This window comes from Calliphora vicina, chromosome 1 (assembly GCF_958450345.1).
Source record: "Calliphora vicina chromosome 1, idCalVici1.1, whole genome shotgun sequence".
In the NCBI taxonomy this organism is placed as follows: domain Eukaryota; kingdom Metazoa; phylum Arthropoda; class Insecta; order Diptera; family Calliphoridae; genus Calliphora; species Calliphora vicina.
The window spans coordinates 162065093-162085084 of record NC_088780.1 but is presented as its reverse complement, the minus strand read 5'-3'; the positions used below and the strand labels follow the sequence as shown (position 1 = coordinate 162085084).

General features: G+C 32.3%; 2 protein-coding genes across 2 annotated transcripts in view; both read right to left on the bottom strand.

Annotated features, from left to right (window-relative positions):
• Window positions 1-10725, bottom strand: part of puc (puckered) — a 30019-nt gene extending 19294 nt beyond the window's left edge. Inside the window, exons 1-2 of the mRNA XM_065516448.1 lie at window positions 9332-10725; window positions 1650-1766 (exon numbers count right to left, since the gene is read on the bottom strand). Of these exons, the coding sequence (XP_065372520.1) occupies window positions 1650-1766; window positions 9332-9398 (184 nt within the window). The 5' untranslated portion in view covers window positions 9399-10725. The remainder of the gene's footprint in view (window positions 1-1649; window positions 1767-9331) is intronic.
• A 2950-nt stretch (window positions 10726-13675) lies between these two features.
• LOC135964262 (fatty-acid amide hydrolase 2-B-like) lies at window positions 13676-19394 on the bottom strand. Its single transcript, XM_065516447.1, has 6 exons — window positions 19188-19394; window positions 16509-16731; window positions 14931-15148; window positions 14589-14879; window positions 14054-14449; window positions 13676-13984 (listed from the first exon to the last, which is right to left on the bottom strand). Exons 1-6 carry the CDS (start codon window positions 19359-19361, stop codon window positions 13697-13699), a joined length of 1590 nt encoding a protein of 529 aa, XP_065372519.1. The 5' UTR covers window positions 19362-19394; the 3' UTR covers window positions 13676-13696.
• Window positions 19395-19992: the final 598 nt, after the last annotated feature.

Here is a 19992-nt window from a genome sequence, read left to right as displayed (position 1 = left end):
TGAAAAAAAGTGCAGCTGAAGAACCCCAATTGCTCACCATAAGTTTCAGCGTGCGAGAGATGGTTTGTTCGGTTCGGAAAAATTTTTGAATAACAAGAATTGGAGGCATTACTCCCGGAAATTTGTTGTCAAACTCAATAAGAGCTTGCATAATCATTGGGATATGCTCCAGCTGCAATTTCAAAACGTTTGCGAGCAGCAGGATTCATCCAAAAGCATGAATTGAAGCCGAGAGACCTTGAAAGACGATTTTCATGTCCGAAATTATGTTTGAACTTTCAATCATTCTTGCGATAAAAAATGGATCCATTACGATAACTTGAAGCTTAAGAGATCGAACGTGAAGTCCGGCAAACCAGCCGAATCGACGCCAAAGCCAAATATCGATGGCTCTAAGGTAATGCTCTGTATTTGGTGGGAGCAAAAGGGTCCTATCTGTTATGAGCTGCTGAAATTTTACCGGACCATCACAGGGAACCTGTACCGATCGCAACTGATTCGATTGAAGCGAGCTTGGGCCGAAAAACATCCAGAATGTGCGGCTAGACAATAAACTGTAATATTCCATCATGTTAAAAACTATTTGGAAGTTTTATCTCACCCGCTTTATAGTCCAGACCGTGCCCCATCCGACTACTACTTGTTTCAATCGATGCAGAACGCTCTCTCTGGGATACGCTTCTCTTTGGAACAGAGTATCCGAAATTGGCTTGATTTGTTCTTGACCTCAAAAGATAAACAGTTATTTTGGCTCGGAATAAATATGTTGCCAGAGAGATGGGAAAAGATCATCTAAATTTTGATTTTTTTAGAAGTTTTCTATAGGAAGCAGTTTTGCTTGTTTGAAAACAATATTCTATTTAAGAAAACCTATTCAGAATGACTTATCATCTTCCAAACATTTAACAAGATTTCTTCTATTCTTTATAATTAATGACTCTAACATGATGTTACAAACAATTACAAATTAATTCAAAAATTTCCCCTGAAGTTTAAAAATAAAGTTTTCTCGGTAAAGTTCAAAGTACTATATTTATTTTATTAAATCATAAAGTAAAAAAGATAATAATTGAATCATTAACATCATCATCATCATAATCATGGCCAGCCAGCAAGCAGCAGCATTATTTGCAATTAACTAAAAATAATTAATTACTTATTTGAGCAACAAAAATCCCTAGAATTTTTGCTGAGCAAAAAAGTAAAACAAATAAATTTCTAGAAATATGAAAAGATTTTCATATAAAAAAAGCACGTGTTAATAAAAATAATTAACAGCACCCTATAAGAAACTTACAATAAGTTATTTAGACAAAACAAATTTCAAATGACGTCTAATTTTATATGTATGTTTATATAAATGTAATTGTTTAAAAATACATACCTACAATAAATTTAAATAAATGTTTTTTTACAGAAATAAAATTTTCCGCTTCTAAACAAATAGCTAAATAAATAAAACGATGTGTAAGTAGGTAATAGAAATATTACTATGAGCTTTTTTTTTTTGCTAATAATGTAAACAATTTCAATTTTTTATTTTGTAATAATTAATTGAAATAAAAATAAGCAAATTCATTTTTTTAATTCAAAAAATTATTTAATATTAAGTTAATATTATAGTTATAAAGAAAATAAAAAAAACTCACCATAAACAGCGGGACTGCTACAACTCCTCGTCAGTGGTGTCCGTGTGGACGAGGAGTTAGTCTCTTCTTCTTCACAAGTGGTATCCAGGTTATCTTTGGATCTTCTGTTATTATATTCTGTAATTTATATAAAAAAATAAAACAAATTATTAATATTAATTTCTTAAACAAAACTGACTCATTTAACAACTGTTGGGGGATTGTTTTCTTCTCATTATTACTCAACACTCTGAGACTAATTTAAGATATTAAACAAGAATCAGCTGTTAGTAACAAATCAACTTGAAGTAAAAAATAATTGATGTTGTTTGTCGTAAAAAAATGCGTTTAAATTTAATAAATCTTAATACCTCTGAGCATTAGTCATCATTGCTAATTAGTAAATATAAACAATAAACTGGTGATAATGAATTGAAGGTAAACAAAATTATCAGGGTTTAAGGTTACTTTGAGTTTTATTTATTTATACAACAGGGTTTTCAAAAAAAAAAAAAAATAACGATAACTGATTTGTCATTTATGTCCGTGTAACAATTCAGTAATGGTCAAAATTATCAAGAAATTCCATTGTAAAAAGCTCCATGTAAAGAAAGTTTACATGAGATTTTTTTATTTGAAAAATAAGCTGATCTTAATCAGCTGATTCTTCCGGCATTCCGGCTCTTAAATAAAATGTTATCTGATGGAGGTCTGATATTGTTCAAAATTTCAAATACGAATTTTCAAATTCACTTTGCATGTATTTCAGTGACAGAAGATGTAGTTTAGATCTGTTTATAATATTAAAGTTTGGATAGTCTGCTTTTACACAGGGCAAGTTTTCTTGCGCAAGTCTAGAGTTTATAGGAGAGAGTGGCAAGAAGAAAGAAGAGGGGTACACACTTGCTTGTACTGGCAAGTCTCTTCAATTCTATTTTGTTTTCTCATTTTCACTATGGCGTCTATTAGGTTTTGACATACAAAATTGAACACAGACTTGCTGTGTGTAAACAGTCGAGCAAGTTTAAAAAGGAATCGAAGAGACTTGCTTCAAGTAAACTTGCTGTGTGTAAAAGCAGACATATCTTTTGAATGCGGTTTTTGTTTTTAATACAAAAGTCATTAAAAACATTTTGAAGGCTACATATCTGTCAGTTATTGAACATTATAGTGTAAACAAGAAATTTTTTCAAAGCTGGAAGTTTTGCTTTACTTCTTTAATTTGAAAAAAATCGATTGCTCCCCAAAGATTATGGTGAATGAGTTCCAGTTTAGAAGTGGTGATTTTGACAAGGAAGAAAAATATCGCCCAGGCCTGCCAAAAAAAAGTTTGAAGACATAGAATTGAAGGCATTATTCCTTGAATATTGTTGTAAAACTCAACAAGAGTTTGCAAAATCATTGGGAGCTACTCAATCAGCAATTTCAAAATATTCGCAAGCAGGCAGGATTCATTAAAAAATCAAGGAAAATGGGCGATGAAAAATGGATCCCTTACGATAACCTGAAGCGTAAGATGTCGTATGTGAAGCCCAAAGCCCAAAACCAAAGCCAAATATCCATGGTGCTTACACTGCAGCCACACGATCAAGTTTTTCTTGATAGTATTTTACATATACTGTTTGTCAAAATTTATAAAAATTGAAAGCTGTGACGTAGGCAGCACATTGGGCAAAAAAAATTTAATCAGCTGTTTTCTTGAATGAAAAATTGAACACCAACTTGAATGAGAAATTGAATGTAAGTTCGTTTCAATTCAATGTGAGTGTATTAAAACTTGAAAGGCAAAACTTGATCGTGTAACCCCCAAGTTAGGTAATTCTCTGTATTTGGTGGAAGCAAAAGTGTCCTATCTATTATGAGCTTCTGAAATCTGACCAGACCATCAATGGGAACCTACACCGAACGCAACTGATTCGTTTGAAGTGAGCATTGACCGAAAACCCCCCAGAATATGCGGCTAGACATGAAATCGTAATCGAAATTGGCCACATTATGCAATACCTGTTGAAAACTATTTAGAATGAAGTAGTTGGGATGTTTTGCCTCACCCGCTTTATAATCCAGACCGTGCCCCGTCCGACTACTATTTGTTTCAATCGATGCAGAATGCTCTCTCTGGGATATGCTTCACTTTGGAACTGAGAATCCGATATTGGCTTGATTCGTTCTTGGCCTCAAAATATGAGCAGTTCTGGCTCGGAATCCATATTTTGCCAGAAAGGTGGGAAAATGTCATAGCTAACAATGGCCAATACTTTGAATAAATTTATAATGTACAAATGTTCAAAATAAAAGATAAAATTTTGAAAAACTCCAGCATTTTTAAGTCATACACCCAATAGAAAACAAATATTGTATTTTTCAGATTGATTGATATCTTTATTGATTAATTATCAATCGCCTTGAAGTAGTGCGTGCTACTTCACTACCAAAACTTTTCTTCTTAAGGCTAAATTATTGACTATTTGTCACCTGGGCTTGAATAAAGAATATTGAAAAATCACTGTGAAATAAATCAATCGATTGTCATACAATACCTAGCTACCAGATTGCCATTTAGGAAAAAGTGCAAGGAATTTACTGAAAATTCCTTAAAACCTGGCATATCTAACCCTTTCAACTGAAGACCCATTTTGTTCGTACTTGTACTAATTACTTGTTGAATGGTTTCTTTAATTTTTGTTAAATTTTTTGATAAAAGAAGTTCAACGCAATTCAATAAATATGAATACTACATACCTACCTACTCAAAAAAACTTCAAACAGCTACAAAAAAAAACTAAACTATCAACATTTTCGTGTTAAATTTATTAAATGAAAAAATACACAGAAAATATGTATTTTTAAAATAAAAACATTATGAAGAGAAGGAGGAGGAGGAATTTTTACGTACATTTGTACGTACCCACTATGCAAGTATGACGAAGTACAACTATGTTATTTCTTGTTTTTGTTGCGGCGGCTGTTGTTGTTATTATTATTTTCTCTCTATGCCAGAGACCAGAATACCAGTTACAAAGTGGAAATAATAACAAACAACAAGAAATAAATACAAAAAAAAAACTATTAAAGCAAATAACAACAACAAAAAAACTCGAACTCGTACTCGAAAGGTCGTTTCAAAGCAGTGTTGTCTACTTGAACCAAAAAAAAAACACTTCTTAGTCACTTGGCAAGAAAAAAAAGGAGAGGAGAAAAAAAAGCGTAAAACAAGAGTAGAGACATAAAAAACGGTTTAAAGTTTCTTATTTTAAATCGTGCTTCTTGTATTTTTTTATTTTTTCATTGTATTTTAGTTTAACGACGAAACGTGCAACAGACAATTTAACAAAACGACTAAAACAAACAAAACAAAATTTACTCATTCAAAACCGTCTTGAGGAATGACTCACATAATGTTTACAAAATTTCCTTCCACCAGCTTTTTTTCTTCTTTATTTTCAATGGTTTTTAATGAATAAACATTATTAAGACAAGAAGAACTAAACAAAAAAAATGTTTTCAAAAAGAGAGTTGTATAAATAATAATTCTTTAAAAATACATACCAAAAATACAAAAAAAAAAGAAAACAACATTCATTATAAATAAATAAATTAACAAAATCGTGTTGTTGATTTTTAAAATAAGCTGTGAGTAATCTTTTACTTTTACTAGTTCCAGTTTTGTTTAACGTATCGCGTATTGTGTTTTGTTTAAAACAAAAAAAAAAAAAAGAATTAATTTACACAGGCAGCTTGAACCTGAAATATGTATAGAGTTTGCTGTTGTTTAATGTTCTTAAGAAATTCATATTAGTTGCTACACGTTTCACGAAGCAATGCGAGGCGATGACAAACATCAGCGTCATTGTCGTCATCAACAACATCTCCAAATCACACAATCATTCATTCATTTACTCACTCACGATTATCAATTCCGTGCGTTCAGTAAGTTAGTGTAATAAAAATGAGTAATCATTAGAGAATGTAAGGGAGATGCGTAAGATGTTGCACTCCCCTATCTGCCTTCCTCATCCTTTATTCATTACATTCATTCACAGTTGCTGCCGCTAATTAAAGACGCAATAATGTCATACAGTTTTTTTATACCCAGCACCAAAAAGATGAGTGGCATATTGATTTTATCATTCCGTTTGTAACACATCGAAATATTCATCGAAGACCCACAAAAGACGATCTAGCTATGCCAGTCCATTTGGGAAGGACTTAGGGGGATGAAGTTTTCCCACAAATATTCTACCAGAGTTATTGACACGATATTCCTATTATAAAAGAACAATTTCTGTTTAAAATGGTAAGAATCCATCCATGATTTCTCATTATGGCTCTATGATGAATAAACGTGGTATCCATAGAACATTTGGTATTGAAATAGGCAAAATTTGATAAAAAATATAAACAGTTTTACATTGGTGGTGGGTATTTAAGATTCGCTACAGCCGAATAGAACAAGTAAGAGTTTTTATTTATTTGTAATGGCCCCTATATAAGGCATATGTGTTCGTTCATGTACATACTTTTTGCCATTTAAAGTCTTGATAAAAAGTAGCTTGATTCTACAGTGATGGCATTTTAATAAGGGCACCCCCATTGCTTTCAATTTCCAATTGTGGTCGCTGCTTGTCTTGTCGTTCTCCTACATTTCACTCATTCACTCTCATCACATCACATCGCATTCAATCATTCAATTGTCATCTTTGTGTTTATTTTCGTTATTTTATTATTGTTATTTTTCTGTTGTCATGATACTTCTATCAATGTAAACAACCTTTAAGTGTGAGTAAATGTAGTTCGTTTTATTTACAGAAAGTATTGATAGAATCTTACACGAGTTCTATTCTGCTGGCTATTCTGGTAACGGTAGCAACAATTTTAAAATTACATGATTTCCATTCTTGATTAGTTATAGCCTCTAACTTAGGAGAGATAGAGAGAGTAATACATTGCTTGGTTGTGGAATTTGTAATTAGGAAGCTATTTAAAGGATAGTTTTTATTTGAAACCAACAACAGTGATTTATTGGGCAACTAAAACTTATTCAGAAAATCTTCTCAGATGTAAAGAACAGTTTAAATTGTTAAATTATAAGTAGCAACTGTATTATCATCTCAGATGGTGTAAAGCAAGCTGATGATGGGGTTATCTTGGCATAAAATATAACAAATTAGTTCATAAATAGCTTGTTCCGGGCTGTCAGCGGGTTGTGTCTAGTTTTAAATCATCTCAGATTATTTAAAGAAAGCTGACCAAAGGCATAACATAAACCAAATGAGTTAATAAGTATCTTGTTTCAATTCCTTAAATCGTTGAAATCTTATGATGGTCTACTACGAAAACCTGTTTTCTCTACGTAGAGAATGATCTTTCTCTTTTCTTGCTTATCAATGGCTGTTCATGTTAGATAATATCCTGCATTGTGTACTGGATTTAGGAGATCAAATTACTTCCTGGCACAATTGTTACGGTTCGGGATATCCACACTCCTCTATCAATAATGCATCTGATTGAACCGTAAAGTTCATCTGAAGAGCTATATTCCTCTGTCAAAATCTTCACCTAATAAGGATTTAGAAGATCAAATTAAGTCCTGGCACAATTGTTACTGTTCGGGATATTTTTTTTTTTTTAAAACAAACACAAACTGCGAAGCATTTTGCTTGTCTGCAGATACATTCAGAGTCTCTGGCAGGAATCGACCCGCAACCCTCATATTAATAGTTCAGCACACTATCGACTGGTCTATCGGGGCACCCACTCTCCTCCTCCACACTCCTCTATCAATAATGCATCAGATGTCTTCGGAATAATTTAAGTGTCCTAGCCTGAATTTTGCTGTAACGTTCTTACGTTTTTTGAGTTTCTTTTCATGGAGTACTATGCAAGTCGAGCAGTTTGGGAGACTTTCGAATGTCTTTGCATTCAAGAATTTTCCAGCTTTCAAAGTCTATAAATACGAGGTATAAAGAGCTTGTAAACTTTGTGGATACAATTTAGATCTACAGTTTTTCAATAGACTCGCATTGCAACATAAAATACAGCAACCTTTCTAATCTTTGAAAAGAAGAATCCAGGTTAAGGTTAATTTATTTCCTGGATCCAAAATTCTGACAGTTTGGAACTTCATATGAACATAGACTATGGGAGAGAGAGAAGAGTGAGAACAGAAATTTGATTCTATTGTCCATAAATGGATAGCTTGTATTATTTGAAAATCAGGGGGGCATTGATAACTGATCGTATTCCCCTTAGTAGCGCTAGAACTGTGAAACACAACCCACAAATCGAGGAAGCTCCAGTAAATCAATACTATCCAAGCAACGGTATACGGTCGAGAAGCTCCAACATAGATTTTCAAGCACGACTGCCCATGTTGCCGAGGATCATGTGGTGTATTGTTTTGGCACTGGGGAAAATAGACTATAGAAGGAGAAGCAGGAAGTTTAGTCTACTCTCCTCAAATGGATTAGACCCGAATATGTAAAAATATGCGGGTATCCAAAATACAACATATTCTCCTTCGTATCGATAGAACAGTACAACTCAGTTCACAAAACGAAGAAGCTCCAGTAAATCAATAAATTTGGATAGCAAAAATTTTTTTCCAATAACTAAAGAAATTTAGAGTCTAAGAGCTCCAGTAAATCAATACTATCCAAGCAACGGTATACGGTCGAGAAGCTCCAACATAGATTTTCAAGCACGACTGCCCATGTTGCCGAGGATCATGTGGTGTATTGTTTTGGCACTGGGGAAAATAGACTATAGAAGGAGAAGCAGGAAGTTTAGTCTACTCTCCTCAAATGGATTAGACCCGAATATGTAAAAATATGCGGGTATCCAAAATACAACATATTCTCCTTCGTATCGATAGAACAGTACAACTCAGTTCACAAAACGAAGAAGCTCCAGTAAATCAATAAATTTGGATAGCAAAAATTTTTTTCCAATAACTAAAGAAATTTAGAGTCTAAGAGCTCCAGTAAATCAATACTATCCAAGCAACGGTATACGGTCGAGAAGCGCCAAAATAGATTTTCAAGCACGACTGCCCATGATTCCGAGGATCATGTGGTGCATTGTTTTGGCACTGGGGAAAATAGACTATAGACTGAGAAGCAGGAAGTTTAGTCTACTGACAAATGGATTAGACCCGAATATGTAAAAATATGCGGGTATCCGCAACACAACATATTCTCCTTCGTATCGATAGAACAGTACAACTCAGTTTACAAAACGAAGAAGCTCCAATAAATCAATAAATTTGGATAGCAATTTATCCTGTATGTATACGGTTGTTGTATAATTCCAGCTGGAACTACATACTACTTCTAAATTCCAATTATATTTCAATAGATAAAGATATTCCTAAACATAAAACTTAATTAATTCTAATAAGAATTTTACTTTTCTGAAATCCCGCAATACTTTCTTACATTATTGCGTTACAAAAGTAGTCAGTCTACTTCTAACATATTGAAATTTCTTGTTTTTTTTTCCAACAACTAAAGAAATCATTTAGACAGTAGTACAACTGATAATTAAAACAAGATCTGAGTTACATTGTCATTATCAAACAAGGAACTAGGAAATTAAAATTACACTTCTGTTGTTTTTTCAATAAATTTTGCATTTTAAGTCCAAGGAAAATTTAACAAACTGCCTTTAGTTGAACAAAAAAAATAAAATAAAAAATAACTTACCGACTTTGGTAATTGGCATAAATCTAAGCAATAGACACGGTGATTCTCTCTTTATCCGCATTTTCATTTCACTTTATATGTGTTGATACTATGACTCACGCTAGCGCTGTCACACTCACTCTCATTGATGGTGGTGGTGGTACCGTTTGCTATTAATGACACAGCGCGCGTTCTCTGTTTGGCGAGTGATGATGATGATGTTGTATGTGTTTGTGTGTTTTGTTGGGCACACTGTTTTTGTTTGCTTTGCTTACTTGGCTGCTTGTATAATTTTTTGTTGTTTTTTCTTTTATTTTGTTTTAAATATTATTTTGTTGTTGTTATTTTGCTTTATTTTTGTGGCGTTGTGTTGTTGAATCACACACGAATCCCTCACGTATACATACAGACAGACGACACACACGTAAATAAATTTATAAATTTGAGTGTTTGTATGTATGTTTGGTTGGTTGGTTGTAGGTAAATAAGTACGTACTACGTAAGTTTAGTTGAATAAAAAATACAAAATAAAAGCAAAAGAAATCACTTGAGTTAATCAACCACAAAAATATGTATTTTTTTGTTATAAAAAAAGCGTTTTTTTCTTTTTAAATTTAGCTGTTTGTAAGTTTAATTTTGGCGTTTTTTTTGCTGTTGTTGTATTGAACACTAGATCATCCTTTAGAGTTATAAAAAGAAATTAAAACACTTGTTGGGTTGGCTGGTTGGTTGTTTTCTTTTGAGTAGAAAGAAGTAGTAGACAAACAAATAATAAAAATAATCACTTTCTTTCTGCTACAACAACTTCCTCATTATTATCAATGATATTCACAGTGTAACATCATAATCATCAACATAAAATATGGATGGCCAAATATTTCAATTTGTTTTTTTTTTTTAAAGCGTAGAGGGAGCTTTGGTGCTTTTTTAAATATTAATTGAAAACTATTTTATAATGCGTGGCTTAAATGTTTTTTTATTTTTTATTATGTATTGTTGTTGTTGCTGGTTTTTATTTGTATTGTTGTGTTGTTTAGCAATTTAAATTATTATTTAATTTTATAGCTATAGAATTTATATTAAAATATTTACATAAATGAAACCTTTAATTTTTTTTTGTTATTCGTCACTCTTTTTAAAAAGGCACTGAATTGTCTTTAATTTATTTGTTAATAAATATTTCAAGTTGTATAAATTCCAGTAGAAAATATAATATTTGTTTTATCAATCTTTTATTGTTGAGTTCACTTTATAATTTATTTTTTTTTATGTATGTTTAATAGTAATTAATATGTAATATTTATTTATGGTACAATTTTATTTATTTTGTTTCTTTATTTTATTTTTTTTCTTCTTAATTTGCCGTATTAACGTATTTCATTCGACGACGAGCAATTTATAAATGACGGCGAGTCTACGAGTTTAATTCGCATCAAAGATACTGTGAGCACGGAAATGTTTTGTGTGCGAGTAAAGGCTAAAACGGGTAATTTTATGGCCGCTTTTAAACAATTTAACATTTTCTCTCCCTCGCTCTCTTTCTTTTGCATGAAAATCGTTCCGTTTTTTTGTTTTGTTTTTATTACGTCGTACGTATCACCCACCGTTGTTGTTTTGTTTTCCCTCTTAAATTTCTGTTATTTATACTTTGTTGTTGTGTTTTTCACTATGAATGCAACTCTGTGTTTATTAACTTAACATCATATCAGGTCATTCAACAATGTTAATAATTCGCTGTAATGGCTTTTGCTGTTAAGGCCGAAGTAATGTTTTTAGAAATGTTAAGTCTTTTGAATTTTACTAATACACAATTTAATTCCTAGTTTTGAAAATATTTAGAATAACAAAATTTGTATAATAATCTAATTTAACGTCAAGTGGGGGAATTTTCATAAATTAAAATATGTAAATCTGTAAATTTTGGGGCAGTAGGGCAGAATCAAATTTTTTTGGAAATAAATCTGGCATTTTTAAAATAGATACAAATTTTTTATTACGAAAAAGTGCAATATTTTTGAAGGACGGAGTTTTAAACCAAAAATTAACTTATCTAAACAACAAAAAAAAAAAAATACTTCGGAATAAATAGTCTCTAATATTTGCAATCCTATTAAAATTTTGATACAAATTTTAGTTTTAGAATCTCAATAAATATGTTATATGTAATAAAATCTTTATTTATTAACAAAACTCAATGAAATTTTCAATGTTTTTTAAATTTTTCATTCTAAATAACAAAGTGTAAGGGAATCCCAAAATTCCTAAAAATTGGAGCGAAAAGCACAAAAAATTGTAGTTTTTACAATTTTGCTCATGGGGTCAACATTTCCGTCTGGGCTGGGAAAATACTTTGGGGATTAATAGGGAACTCATCAAGGTTTTTAAAGCTGCTTTCCGTTTTTTTGTTCCAGCTTTGGGATTTTAGAACCTGTGGCCCAAAGTTGAAATTTTGATAAAAAAAAATAGGTCATATAGGGGCAACATATTTGAAAAATAGGACATGTTTTTTAAAACAAAATGTTCTCCGTAAAAATGCCTTACAGAAAAATATAAAATTGTTATATGTTCTTAAAGAAAGTTTACTTTTTCGCCCAAAAAACGGCAAAAATCAACTATTTTTTGAATATTTAAATTGAAAATCGTTTATTTTTGGATCCATAATTGATATTGCTCTGAAATCTTTTGTATGTTATTCGTAATTTAGTTGTCTAACTAACAGAAAATTCGAGTCCATTCAGTCTAAAAGTTCGAGCTATATTTTTAAAAATGCGGACCAAGGTATGTCAACATTTTAAAATTTCAATTTTAAAATGTCTATCACTCGGAATAAGAGATAAATAGCACAAGCAAGCATTTATAAAACGCAAAATATAAAAATCATAGAAATCGGATGGAAAATAAACAAAAAACGTGTTTAAAAATTGTATATGTCGCAGGTACTTTGAGCCCCCATAGCCCCGCCCCTGGAGTATTTGTAGAGCCCATTTTAATAACTTAAACTCGAATGAATTTTATGCCGATCGGACCAGCCGTTTAGAAATGCCAGATTTATTTCCAAAAAATTTTGATTCTGCCCCACTGTGCATCGTTTAAAACGGATCTATATCCGATTCAAGTTACAGTATCTTTTATGGTATGAATTGGAACCATTCCTTGCCATGAAAAACAGCCCACACCATAATATTGCAACCGCTAAACTTCCCGTCTCCAAATGTTCTACCGTCATTGCCTCTTAAATTTTATTTGGAAACATCCGCGGTCCGAACAGTATTCCATTTAGATTTTTTGACCACCGTGAACTTATTTACAATTTTAAATTAATAATAATCTCCTGGGGAGTAATTTTTAGGAATTTCTTAAACTCTCTTGCTTTTAAATACACCAAGTTTGAAGAGGACTTCCTTCCAAATGTTGTGTGTTTTTACATTAACTGTCTAACAATTATAATCCCGAATGTTGGTTTTTAAATTTTTTGCAAATCTTGTCAACAGCCAATTTTCCCAACTATTTAGAAAACTTATTGTGCGAAATAATTATTGGGTGTATGTCTAAAAATTAAACATTATATTGAAACAAAGTATTGGCCATTTTTAGCCATAACTTTGTAGCAACATGGATTCCGAGACAAAACTCATCTTTTGGGGCCAAGAATGAATCAAGCCAATTTCGGGGGTTATTATGTACATAATTCGATTCGAATCGAAACACTTTCGAAATACAATGTATAAAGGAACAAATTCGAATGAATTTCTTTTCGAAACTAGCTACATACTAACCCCCTATTCCAAAGTGAACCGTATCCCAGAGAGAGCTTTCTGCTTCGCTCGAAACAAATAGTAGTAGGACGGGGCAAGGTCTGGATAATAAGGCTGGTGAGACAAAACTTCCCAACCACTTCTTTCTAAATAGTTTTTAATAGGTATATTGCAATATGTGGCCTAGCGTTGTCAAGATGGAATATTATGGTTTCTCTTTCAGGAGCTCATAATAGATAGGACTCTTTTGGTATCACCAAATACAGAGCATTACCTTAACGCCATGGATATTTGGCTTTGGTATCGATTCGGCTGGTTGGTCGGACTTCACGTACATTCTTCGGGTTATCGTAATGGATCCATTTTTTCATCGCAAGTAATGATTCGGTGATTCTTTTATAGTGTTCAAGCAGCATGTCAGATATACAAAATCGTTATTCAAGGTCTCTCAGCTTCAATTCGTATGTTATCCTATTTCCCAGGAAATTTTTCAGTTCTATGGGAAATTGTTGAGCTGACGAATAAAAATTTCTTAAGGAAAATAATTCTATAGAAAATTCTGAGAAACATTTAAGCGGGACATCTTTATTCTAAATAACTTATCCTAATATTATAAAAAAAAATATAATTATTATTTAAAATCATGTTTGGTGGGTGGCACCCAACCACCAAAGCCTTGCTCAAGTTCTCCAGCAACTTGAAGACACAATTTATCACGCATTGGTGCTGCAACCACTTGGAAGCCTATGGGCAAACCATTGCTATCCAAACCCATGGGTATGTGAGTGCAGGGCAAGCCTAAAATATTAAATATTAAACAATAATCAATGCCCCATAAAGGAAAAACTGAGCTGTTGTGGTGAATGGCCGGAATATGGAAGGTGGGAAAGAAGAGTACACCATGCCAACCCAAAAGATCCTGAAATTAATGAAAGTTTTTTTTATATAACATGATACAAGTGAGAAATTATGCTGACTTGATGCTTACAATAATTTCTTGTTTTAAAAGTTTTACTTCCGCTTCATATTTCTCCATGTTATCACGGGGCATAAACACATTTGTCGATCTCATCAATTCAAATATTAAAGCCTCTTTGGTGTACTTGGAATAACCAAATGTACCTTTAATTAATTCTTTAATATTTTCTTTAACTTGAGGAGGTTTATTGTCCGCTCTCATTAGGTAAGGAAAATTACTGAGACGAGCTATGCCGGTCAAGCCCATTTCGGTGGAATTACGAAAATGTTTTATTCGAGCACGTTCGTTAGAGCAACCCTTTTTCTCAAAATATTTCACAGCCTTCATAATGGAAAGTTGTATGTCGAAGTCTACTGGTTGATGTAGCAAACCATTAAGACCATCAAAACCAAAGGAGTAGAAGACCTAGAGAATATTTAGATAAACTAATTTTATAACAGAAATTTCCAATTAAATTTCAGTAATTTCCAACTGAATTCCAAATAAATGCAATAAGAAACTTCGGAAATACAATTGGAAATGGTGTAATCTTGCACAAACTTACTTTAATTTCTTTTGTATCTACGGGGGTTAATAACTCCAATTTATCGGCCTTTCTGCCAATCATAACTTGCAACAACATACCCAAATCTCTGCCAAATCTGGTAATAGGACCCATTTGCAAATATTCCAAACATTTGGGATCATCTGAGTTGGGGAAATGACCCAGGTTTGATATTAAACCGCCAGTAGGTTTGTGACCAAACACACCATTAAATAGACAAGGTATACGTATGGAACCAGCAATATCCGAACCAATGCCAAATATAGACGCACCACTGCCATGCAAAGCACCCTTGAAGAAAATGATTAAACACAAGTTTTATAAATAATTTACATTAAATACCTCTCCTCCAGAGGAACCACCACATGTGCGCCTAAAATCATAAGGATTTAAGCAACGATCATTTGTAAATGAATTTGTTTCTATGCTAAAACAATATTCCGGAGTGGCAGAGACCAATAAAGGTATGCCACCAGCAGAACGAAAATTCTCCACCGGAACACAGTCATATTGAGCTTTCTGGCCCACCCGTTCTAAACTGCCAACAACATGTGCCATGCCTGCAAAAGAGGAAAGAATTAATGTTTAATTTTTCTAGCTTTTAAGGAGTGAGATCGAAAAATTCTTAACACACGTTTTTCATTACATTTTTTAACCCAAGTATTATTTGAATTTTTTTTTGATCAAGTTACCTTTGAAAAACATGTCAGTTATTATGTGTAATGTCAATTATATTAATTTTTTTGTTAATCTGATTAAAATGAGTGACCAGAAAAAAGTGCGTACTGAAATTATTAAATATTTTCAACAAAACCCAACTTGGTCTTACAAAAAGTTGGCCAAGCATACAAAGGTCTGCCGTCAAACTGTTTCCAATGTTATTAAACAGTACCGGGAGAACTTGTCAGTTGATAGAAAACCTGGTTCAGGTAGAAGGAATGGTCCACATGATGTTTCTAAAGCCAAAAAAATAGAACGCATTTTCAAAAGAGCTCCCAACACATCCGGTAGGAAAGCAGCCCGGTTAGCTCAGTGCTCGGACTATTTGGTACGAAAAGTTAAAGCTAATGCAGGTTTAAAAACATACAAGGCTCAAAAAGTTCCTGACAGGAACGCTACTAAAAATTTAGAGGCCAAAAACAGAGCACGGAAATTGAAGTCAAGTTTTATAAAAAAATATTCTTGCTGCATAATGGATGACGAAACGTATGTTCTGGCAGATTTTTCGCAACTTCCAGGTCAAAAATTTTATGTTGCTGATGCTCGAGGGAATGTTGAAGAAAAGTTTAGGACCCAAAAGCAGACAAAATTTCCCAGAAAGTTCTTGGTATGGCAAGCAATATGCAGTTGCGGCAAAAGAAGCCACTCATTTGTTACAACGGGCTCTATAAATACCGAAATTTACATCAAGGAATGTTTACAAAAAAGGCTGCTTCCATTCATAAGACTTCATAATGTGTCCACTTATTTTTGGCCTGACTTGGCATCCTGTCACTATGGCAAACAAGCCCTTGAGTGGTACAAGAACAATAATGTGGTATTTGTACCAAGAGAGGCAAATCCTCCAAACTGCCCGGAGCTAAGGCCAGTGGAGAGATATTGGGCTCTTGTTAAAAGAGAATTGAAGAGTACAAAAAAGGTGTCCAAAAGTGTGGTAGATTTTAAACGGAGATGGACTACATGTTCGAGCAAAGTGACAGAAAGCACTATAAAAACGTTAATGGAAGGGTTTCCGAAAAAGGTTCAAAATTTCATCACTAGTGATTAAAACTATAAAAATAATTTTTTTTGTAAATTGTAATAATAATTTCAATCAAATAAAAAAAAAATTAAAGCTGTAAGTTTAGTGGTTTCTTTTTTATAAACATATATGTATGTTAAGAATTTTTCGATCTCACTCCTTATATTGTATTACTATACCTTTCAGACCACATGACTCTTTAACGGTAAATGGTATACCCAAAATGGGATAGCGTGTAAAGAGTGACTGTGTCTGATCCAATGGACATTTGTTAAGCATATCATCAGCTCTTTCGGCATCTTTTAGAGCTTCTTCAAATCGTTCTTCTATTATGGCATTTATATGTGGATTTACTTCTCGTATGCGATCTATGTAAGCTTGTACCAATTCCTTTGATTTCAGCTGTAATGGTTTCAAAAGAAATATGATTAAATTTTGGAATATTTTGAATTTTTAATAGAGATCAAGGTCAAGATCAAGAGATCAAGTTGAGTGTTTGAAAAATTGACTATTTGACACCAATATGAAATTAGCTTGATTCGTTCTTGGCCTCAAAAGACGAGCAGCTCTTTTGGCGCGGAATCCATATGTTGCCAGAAAGATGGGAAAAGGTCATAGCTAAGAATGGCCAATACTTTGAATAAATTTATATTGTACAAATGTTTCAAAATAAAAGCTAACAATTTTAACAAAACCTGCATTTTGAAATCATACAACCAACATTAAAATTTATTTTTTTATGCTATTTTTTTTACAATTTCAAGTTCTATCGGGCTTAAAAAAACACTCTTTTTAAATTGTAGTATGAATATATTTGCTCTAAATGAATATCACTTTAGTTGCAATTATTGATTGTTGCTTTTTATTTTCAGTATAAACCCGATTTGTTTTTAATTTAAACGATGATTGTATTAAGGAGTGAGATCGAAAAATTCTTAACACACGTTTTTCATTACATTTTTTAACCCAAGTATTATTTGAATTTTTTTTTGATCAAGTTACCTTTGAAAAACATGTCAGTTATTATGTGTAATGTCAATTATATTAATTTTTTTGTTAATCTGATTAAAATGAGTGACCAGAAAAAAGTGCGTACTGAAATTATTAAATATTTTCAACAAAACCCAACTTGGTCTTACAAAAAGTTGGCCAAGCATACAAAGGTCTGCCGTCAAACTGTTTCCAATGTTATTAAACAGTACCGGGAGAACTTGTCAGTTGATAGAAAACCTGGTTCAGGTAGAAGGAATGGTCCACATGATGTTTCTAAAGCCAAAAAAATAGAACGCATTTTCAAAAGAGCTCCCAACACATCCGGTAGGAAAGCAGCCCGGTTAGCTCAGTGCTCGGACTATTTGGTACGAAAAGTTAAAGCTAATGCAGGTTTAAAAACATACAAGGCTCAAAAAGTTCCTGACAGGAACGCTACTAAAAATTTAGAGGCCAAAAACAGAGCACGGAAATTGAAGTCAAGTTTTATAAAAAAATATTCTTGCTGCATAATGGATGACGAAACGTATGTTCTGGCAGATTTTTCGCAACTTCCAGGTCAAAAATTTTATGTTGCTGATGCTCGAGGGAATGTTGAAGAAAAGTTTAGGACCCAAAAGCAGACAAAATTTCCCAGAAAGTTCTTGGTATGGCAAGCAATATGCAGTTGCGGCAAAAGAAGCCACTCATTTGTTACAACGGGCTCTATAAATACCGAAATTTACATCAAGGAATGTTTACAAAAAAGGCTGCTTCCATTCATAAGACTTCATAATGTGTCCACTTATTTTTGGCCTGACTTGGCATCCTGTCACTATGGCAAACAAGCCCTTGAGTGGTACAAGAACAATAATGTGGTATTTGTACCAAGAGAGGCAAATCCTCCAAACTGCCCGGAGCTAAGGCCAGTGGAGAGATATTGGGCTCTTGTTAAAAGAGAATTGAAGAGTACAAAAAAGGTGTCCAAAAGTGTGGTAGATTTTAAACGGAGATGGACTACATGTTCGAGCAAAGTGACAGAAAGCACTATAAAAACGTTAATGGAAGGGTTTCCGAAAAAGGTTCAAAATTTCATCACTAGTGATTAAAACTATAAAAATAATTTTTTTTGTAAATTGTAATAATAATTTCAATCAAATAAAAAAAAAAATTAAAGCTGTAAGTTTAGTGGTTTCTTTTTTATAAACATATATGTATGTTAAGAATTTTTCGATCTCACTCCTTATATTGTAGATAAAGATAATAATAGTTTAACAAATGTGTAAACCCCATATTTGTTGAATTAATTCACATTGTTCTAGTCAGCTATATTTTTACATAAATGAATTAGCTAATTTTTAAATTAAACTGATAATTTTTAAGGTAAATGAAGAATTTTTTAATAATATATTTCTATTAAAACTAATTCCATAATTCTTCTTGTCTTTTTTTATAAAAATCTAATAAAAATATAAACAATTTTATAAAAAAGTCCTTACTTAAGCTTAAATAAATAATAAATAAATAATAATAAAGTTGAATAAAAAGGTCAAAATAAAATACAATAAAAATAAATAAAAATAATCTAAAAATAAACAAACAAAATCAGGTATTAACTACGATACAGTTTTACAATATATTTCGAATTGTTAAATTCTACAAAAATGTCCATTCATGTCAAATGTCCAAAAATTTATATTTGTTATATTTTGCACAAAATAAACAAATATTGTACATAGTAATATTTATCAAGTACTTTCACACTCTCCAACCTTAACTCTTCGATAAGTCAGTATCTCAATATCTCTTCCATCTACTTGTTAACACTTTGCACTAAACTATAAAATTAAAGTTCAAACCTATAAACAAAATAAAAAAATCCAACTTACTTGATGCAGTCTCATACGTTGTACTAATTCCACTAGTGATAATGTTAATAACTTATTCCTAATCGGTGGTATAGTCTGTTCCTTTTTCCTGGGCAATGCTAGTTTTAATAGGGCATGTATCACAAAATAAAATATTTTCACCATAAATTGTATAAATCTTAAAAACAATTCCATATTTTACAAAACAAAACTACAATCAACACTTAAATGCAAGATACCGGTTAAAAAAAAACACCACAACAACAGACAAAGTAAATGAAGAACTAAATGGGGGAATGCTGGAAGTAATAGAGAGTCCAACGATACACTCACTGGGTAAATGAGAAATGTACATACAACAATAAATCAACCCATGTTAATGCAACAGTATAGAGCAGAGTTGGGAAATTGGAGTTAATGAATTATTATCAAAAAATATATTTTGGATTGCAGAAGTAGTGAATCAAAGGAAGATTATATGAGGAGGTCCATAACAAAACGCAATAATTCCAAATTTTAAGTTATTCGTTTTTATACCGACCATCAAATATGATTTTATCATTCCGTTTATAACACATCAAAATATTTATCGCAGATCCACATTAGTATATATGTATATTCGGGGTCCTTAAATTATCATAGGACCTAAACGAAAGGAGCTATCTGGTTGAATTTTCCACAAATACTCTCTACCTATTGATAAGGTTTGTTTGGCGTTGAAAATGGGAAATATCTGTCCATGATTTCCATTGATTATGCGGCAAACCTCATAAAATTTTTGCACAGGTACTCTGAAATTATACCGTAAATTGTGGCGAAAATCGGG